General features: G+C 42.2%; 1 protein-coding gene across 1 annotated transcript; it reads left to right on the top strand.

The window, feature by feature from the left end:
- Positions 1 to 2,623: 2,623 nt before the first annotated feature.
- On the top strand, positions 2,624 to 6,622 carry LOC129238826 (homeobox protein prospero-like). Its single transcript, XM_054874020.1, has one exon. It carries the CDS (start codon positions 2,792 to 2,794, stop codon positions 5,279 to 5,281), a length of 2,490 nt encoding a protein of 829 aa, XP_054729995.1. The 5' UTR covers positions 2,624 to 2,791; the 3' UTR covers positions 5,282 to 6,622.
- The last annotated feature ends 918 nt before the right edge of the window (positions 6,623 to 7,540 follow it).

The following is a 7,540-nucleotide window of genomic DNA, read 5'->3' as shown; positions in this document are numbered from 1 at the left end:
GCGTTTAGCCTCAAAGAGTGCGGAGTAGACGAAAGAGCAAAAAGTAAATTAATAACATTTCCAAGTAAAGAGTGCTCGTACACACACACACATACGTAAATATTTATATTCAATGGCAAGCATAGCAAAGGGATATGGCTAGAATTAAATTCCATTTAACGTGAATGGAGTGCCTTAAGAAGGGTTGTTTAATTTAGGAACTTTTGTTTTTTAGTAAACAACCCTGCTATGTCATAGGCTGTCGACTAAAGGGCTCCTAGCAATTATTTATACACAAACACATTTCCCTGGGTAAATATTTTCGTTAAGACAAATATTTATTATATGCTACTATGCCATAAAAATACTCTCAACGTTCATACAAATTTACTGTACATACCAATTTTTCGGCACTGCATCTGTATTTGAAGTTCATATCTGTTAGAACGCAATTTTTATACGTTTCGAAGTGTTTAAGCTTTCCGGAATGACTGTGAAGAAAATTATGCTAATTGTGTGAAATTATTATAGACGAAAATTTTTGGAAAAAGTTATAATTAGTTTTCTAAAGCTGGTGTCAGTTTGATGCTTATTTCATAAAAATGTATGTCTCAAAAAAGGTGTAAGCAATTAAGCAGATAGGTACCAATGTCGTTCACCAGCTCATTGGGTATTATTGTCGAATTAAGATCCATCCGTGAATATCACTTTCTTAAGTGCACAAGAGAGCAAACATTTAATAATTGAGCTATAGGAGGATATAGGATAAGTTCGGTTAGCCAGGTTGCTTGTCTAAGACATGATATTCGGTAACCCTAAGGCCCATTGTGATACCTGCATTTGATTTCCAGTCTTTAACTTAGTTGCTTAAACTACTTATGTAGATCTTTTTAAGAAGACGACAAGCCCCTCCTGAGAGACATTTTGCAAATTTTCAAAGTATTTAAAGAAATAATCGCCAAGATATTTGGCACGACTTTTTCGAAGTGCAGGTAATTCAAAGAGGAGATGTTGTACCGACTCAATTTCTTTTTCATCTCCAAAACTCCAGTAAAAGTCATTGTGAGATACGCCCACTCTACTGGCTAAGGTGCAAATAATGCGTAGAATCCAAGCAGACATTTTTTTCCTTTAGGATTCAGTTTTGGCCAGAGGGCTTTGGACACCATGCAGTTAGTAGTCAAAAGGTGGTCTTCTATTGGTTTCCACGATTGCACTCAAGTCAATCGCAATGTGCAGTTCGCTTAGAGGAATGCTTATGACTTCTACCACTCGCTGATGGTCATGCTCAGAGCCTTTCCTTGCACACTCAGAGTGGCTGTGCACTCACCAAATGTGGTGTTGTGTTGCTAGATAAGCGTGAGGCCAATGATGTGCGCTGAGGCCAGTGCCTTGATCGCTGCTTGCCTATCAACAAAAATGATAAGGTTTGACGGAGGTAAGTCCATTAGTCTTATCGGTTTTGCTGCTTTGTCTATAGCGTAGATCTTAGTTTGGAAGACGCTGCATCAATCTGGGAGTCTAAAGGAGCAGTTTAAGGACAATAGTTCCGAGTACCATTGCCCCATCCAGTGCCATTGCCCATCTGTAAGCCATCAATATAAATATGGTGAACACTATCATCTAATATGACTGTAATCTGCAAATTCTTTCTGTCGGTTGTTCATGTTTTTTGGTGCTTGTTCAGATCTATCTTGGGAACCAAGTGTTTTACCGATAGTAGAACTGATGTATGACCGTGCGTGTTTTCTTTTAGAATGCCTGCCGTTTTAATCATGGAAGCAGATTTGGCCGCAATCCCTTTAACATACATACATATATTTGAAAGGGTGGGAAATGTAGGCTCGCTTCCAGCGCTGCCTAAGGCGCCGAACGGAGCGCCCCTGTTAATTCTGCACAAGCTAATCGTTGGACCTTTATGAGATTCTTTAGGTATGATTGTGTCTGCATCGCCTCCCGCCCACCACACGAAAGTTCCATGAGTCAAAATGGGAGTGAAGGCCGTATTGTACGCCCATAGGTGACCATAACAAATTGAAATTTTTCTCACATATCTGTATTTTTGAAATATAATCTTCTTCCAGCAAACACGTGGTATATTCAGCCATTAAAATACGCATTAATATTCATCAACATCAAGACGCACACCACAAAGGGGAGGAGTAGCTCGGCCAAACACCCAAAACGAGTGTACGCGCCAATTATATATACATATATATATATATTCATCAACTACATTTTTAAATTCAGGCTTTCAAAGTTGAACTCTTTAATTTTAGCTAATTTGTAGAAGCTTTTATTATTTCTAGCCCTTATAAGATTTCCTCATTTTCAATGTAAGTGCCAGCTATAAATTCGTTCGTTTATCTAAAATGTATTATTTCAAAATTTAAACTTACAAAACTCATTAACAAGTCAAACGGTCATTACAGATAAAAGAAGCTGTCCAATGGTTTTTGATAGAGAGCCTTCAGATATGTCTTTATCGTTATGTCAATTCCATTAAATTAATTGTATCATAGCTTCCAGGCTCAACTATTATTTCCTTTTTTACATCATAGCAAAGTAAAAACAATTTTCCCCGTTAAGCCAAAATGGTAACATTTATTTTATCTATTCATTTCTCTTTGTTCATTTCAGCAGTCAGCGATTGAAGGGCGACAGAATTGAACCAACTTGAGAGAAGAGCTGAAGGCGAGACAACTGTACAACTCAACTACTTAACTTAACGTCAACACAAACTGTCATATCATTAGCCAGTTAAACAACAGTTAACTTTATTGCCACATTTTTTCATACATCAACATGTGCCATGGAGAACTGCTTAGGCGGCAGCAAACGTACAATTCGAGCACAAAGGGACTTACAACAATTAAAGCAGCAATGCCAGCAACAGCCACCGAACCAGAATTTCTATACGCAGCAACAGCCGCAGGTCCATCGGCAAGCGCAAACAATCAAGCAGCAGCAACAACATCTACAACAGCAACTCTTACAGCAGCAGCAACAACAACAGCAACAGCAGCAGCAAAGGTTTTTACAAGAAGAGCAACAACTGCAAAAAGCTGCAACACAACTACACCTCCAGCAGCAGCAGCAGCAGCACCAACAACAACAACAGCTTATACATCCGCTTCAGCAATTAACGCTACAACATCATCAACATCAACAGCAGCAAGAACAGCAACAACAACAGCAGCAGCGCGATATTGCTTATCAATTGGCCGCGGAGTCGGAGCACAATCGTTCTGCGTCCATGTCGACAACACCTAAATTTGTCGCCAATTGTTTGCATTTTCCACCGCCGCCAGATTATCCACCACCACCGCCGAAAACGCCAACGGCTGCGACCGCCACCACTGTGACCACAGCTGCCACTAAAACAATGTCCACGGCAAATGTGAAGTCAGCAACGACAGCGACTGTGACAACAACAGCAACAACGCCGCTTGCAAGCAAAGGGAATGCCGGTGCTCATCACCACCAACACCATCAACATTATCATCAACAGCAGCAACAACAACAACTACAACAACAACAGCTACAGCAACATCACCAATTGCCAGCACATCACTTTACACAACAGCAACATCAACAACACCAACTCACTGACAATGTTCTGACACACTTGGAGCCACTGGCGTCACCTGCTGTGTCCGCTGCCGCACACAACGCTACGCTTGCGGTGAGTGCCACTCTGACCCCACAAGTGAACAATGCCACAACTAACCACCATTCGTCCGCGTCGAGCTCGCCATCATCGTCCTCGGCGACAAGTGGCACCACCATAGGTGTCAGCCCGTATGGACGGCGGCAAGTGTTGCCGCGCTATCCCGATCCCGACCCCGATGCCATTGAGGTTTGCAACGAGCAAGAGCCCATAAACATTTCGAAAGTGTCAACGCGTCACAATAGCAAAACACTCGGCCGTGCACACGAACTACTCAACTCAGACGGGAAATGGTCTGCGGTACAACAGACCACAAGCTTACAGCTGTTGCATCAACATGCGCACTCCACACACCCACACGCACAGCACGATTACTCATACGCATACTATGAGCCAGGCGCCGCGATGCGTCATTCGAATATACCACCGCCAGAAATGGTACCTGGCAGCGCACACACACTCCATCACGCACCACCGCCGCCAAACTCAATACGTGCCCTACTCTCCAAGGGCAAGAAGAACAAATTGTTGGCATCGCCGGCCGCGCGGCATGCCTATCAGGCGCATTACGGGCATGATGGCGCCATTGCATGTGATAGCGCCACGTTTCGCGGTATTGCGGGTGCGACTAGTGAGAATTTCTACGAGGAGATATCCTCCAATGAAGCTGCACTCCAATACCACCACAATAGCCACCATCATCATCTAAGGCCATCGGCTACTTCACATTCGGCCGGTTCACTGAATCAATCATTGGTTGAAGAGGAATTGCGACGCGTACAAAATCGCCATCATAAAATACTTGGCGAGCTAAATCTGTCCGTCGAGGCCATGCTGATGCCTGAGAGTCCGCCCAATAATAGTCCGACCAGTTGTGAGGCGCCCACCGTTAGCGTTACCACCGCCTCAGGCCAACCAAATATAGGCGCGGTGGGTGCCGGTGGCGCGGCCAGCTTACGACTCTCTTCAACGTCAGCTGATAATATCTGTGATGCAAATCTTTCCGAGCTGCTAAGCACAGTGGGGCCCACTGATGAGCTACTCTCACCTGTACAGTCGTCGACAAATGCCGCCTTCTGTGCTGCCGACTTAGATAGCGGCTTCAGTGGCAGCAGCGGCGCCAGCTACATTGGCAGTCTACGTATACACAAAACGAATGCAGCGCTATCACATATAATGAGTACACGACAAACGCATGCAAATAATGCAGTGCAGTCATCCGCATCCTGCAATTTCTCTTACGGCACACAAAGTTGCCGCTCTTTTCAACGCTCTTCCTCCACCAAGCAACCGCACCAATTGACGATTGACGATGATTTAAATTCGGGATTTTTGACACGCGCCTCTTGCGGCCGCCGCATACTTAATTGTGCCAAGATTCGAGCCGCTGAGGATCCAGGACCGGTGGTGCCGACCGAGTCGAAAGCGCGGAGCTTCTGGAATCGCAAGGGCTGGCGTAAATTGCCCGGATTCTCGACGTCTACATCCAGCATTAACGACACTGGCATAACAGGTGAGCCAATTTCCATGAAAAATGTGAAAGGAGACACAACAGACACGAAGACGAGAACGAAAACGAAAACGAAAAATACGAGTACAAAGGCGATTCCATTAATCTGCTTAAAACGCTGACCTTAATTGGTGAAGTGTCATTTGTCAGTGCAACATTGTTGCTGATGTGGTGCCTCTTGATTGTGTGCTGGTGTGGTGTGGAATGGAAGAATGCATTGGAATGGACTAGAGAGAAGTGGTATGGAGTGGCGATGAATGGAAAAAAAATGCCATGGGTGTCAAAGAGTGGCTTGGATTGGCTTGCGGTGGCGTGTGGTGGTATGTGCTTGTTGTTAATTTTCTTGTTGTTGTGCTGTATTGCATTAGCGCATCCGATGTCGGCACTGCGACAAGGTGAAACAATTGATGGCTCTGCCATCAAAGATTTGTCTCGATTCTATAAATCATATGCGCGCGGACCTCCTCACCGTGGCGTTGAGCTGAACTGAGCAGAGTTGAGTTGAATGGTAACCAACTAGCCAACCAACCAGCCAGCCAGCCAACAGCACTTAATATCCGCTGAACACCGACCAACAGACTTGCGGGCTTAGCGACCACATGATTCTATATCTCATACGTGTATACACTCACAAGCACACCTATTATAGATACATATGTACTACTCACTATACATATATACATATGTACGTATGTGTAAATAGAATGTATAATGGTCTGATCGTTCTGTTGAACAGTTTGTCGCTGTTTGCTCTACTGTCTGACTTGTGGTGGTAATTTATAAGGCTTAAGGGATATGCAGCGCTACTTTTCACTGTCCCATGCAAGCCGGCCAACAAACATGCACATACACTTGTGAAAGTGTGCCCAAACACACAAACCATATACGAGTTCATTTAGCCATGTACATATGTTTTTGTCTCCATTGTATCACACAATCAAACGTTGCGATCTTCCTCACTTCGCTAATCACACAAATGTGTTTTTGATTTATCACGTTGGGCTTTTCGAATGAGTGAATCCAGACCGAAGAGAACAGAACTCAGAACTGTACTGAACTGTGCGGCACAGGGCAGTGAGGCCTCTATTATTTGCAATTATATTGTACGTACGTATATGTATGTGTCTGTATATGCGTGTTAATTATTACAAAGACTGCACTAAAGATTTGAAATGAAACACAAAAAAGAAAAAAAACAAAAAAGAAAAAGGAAAAAGGAAAACAAAGACAACAAACAAAACTTTAAATGAAAAGTGTTTTAAATTTGAAATTTCCAAAATGGCATTTAAAAATTGTACTCGTAGCACTGTAAATATGAGATTTTACTAACACCTAAACTAAGAATCGAACTTAAAGATATGATTGAATATACATAAATACATATAAATGGTACTAAAATGAATAAAACTTAAGTATGTCTGTAAGTAAAAACCCGTTAAATAAATTATAAAAATCAAAATTAATTAGCTGAATGACTTTTCATATTGACTTCTTGGAGTCAGACTGACATAAAACAAAGGTAATTTATATATGTTTAGTAGTTCTTAAAAATACCACCTTTAACACTTCCTAAAAGCTTTATCTTAAGCTCTATTTTTTGACGTAAACGACACACTGGGGTAAGTTTCACCGCAATTCATAAACTTTCTTCCACAAACAGAGTTAAAGTTTTTATTTATACTTTTTTTATGAGTATTTAGATAAAATAAATTTAAAATGAATTTTTTAATTTTATTTATTCAAAGATGTCAGATAATATTAGGTGCACAACTAAGTTCTCGCTGTTTTTAGATGGAAATACAAGTTCATTCTGAAAAAATGGTTGCACGTGAATCATTGAAAGCCCATCGCTGGCTACTACTTTTTCCTATCTTTCTGGTAGATCTCGTATCAAGCCATCCACGCGTCAAGCCATTTTTTGATGTCTTCATATGAATGGAACTGCTGGTCAGCTAGACCACGTGCCATCGATCGGAACAGGTGATTATCGGATGGCGCAATATATGGAGAATATGGTGAGTGGAGTAGGATTTCCCATTTCAGTGTTTCCAGGTAGGTTTTGGCAACGTGAGGCCGACTTTCTTTTCTTTGGATTGCTGTAATGAATCCATTATTCAGCGTATTCGAAGGTTTTTCGTCTACCTTCACGCGGACGGTCGCCAACATTAAAATCACTTCACGTCTTTGAAGCGACGGAACCAATCTTGGCACGTTGTTTCACTTAAAGCAGCATCTCCATAAACTTTTTGTAGCTCTCGATGCGCTTCAGCCGCCGTTTTTTTTTCGAATGAAAGAGGAAAGTCAACACTTCCCGCAAATGACGATTATGCGGCACAAAATCAGACATTTTCATGTTTTATGACGTTTTGGTTATGTTAGAA

Source organism: Anastrepha obliqua, chromosome 2 (genome assembly GCF_027943255.1).
Source record: "Anastrepha obliqua isolate idAnaObli1 chromosome 2, idAnaObli1_1.0, whole genome shotgun sequence".
Taxonomy (NCBI): Eukaryota; Metazoa; Arthropoda; class Insecta; order Diptera; family Tephritidae; genus Anastrepha; species Anastrepha obliqua.
The sequence above is the reverse complement of the archived record's forward strand: the minus strand, read 5'-3'. Positions and strand labels throughout refer to the sequence as shown.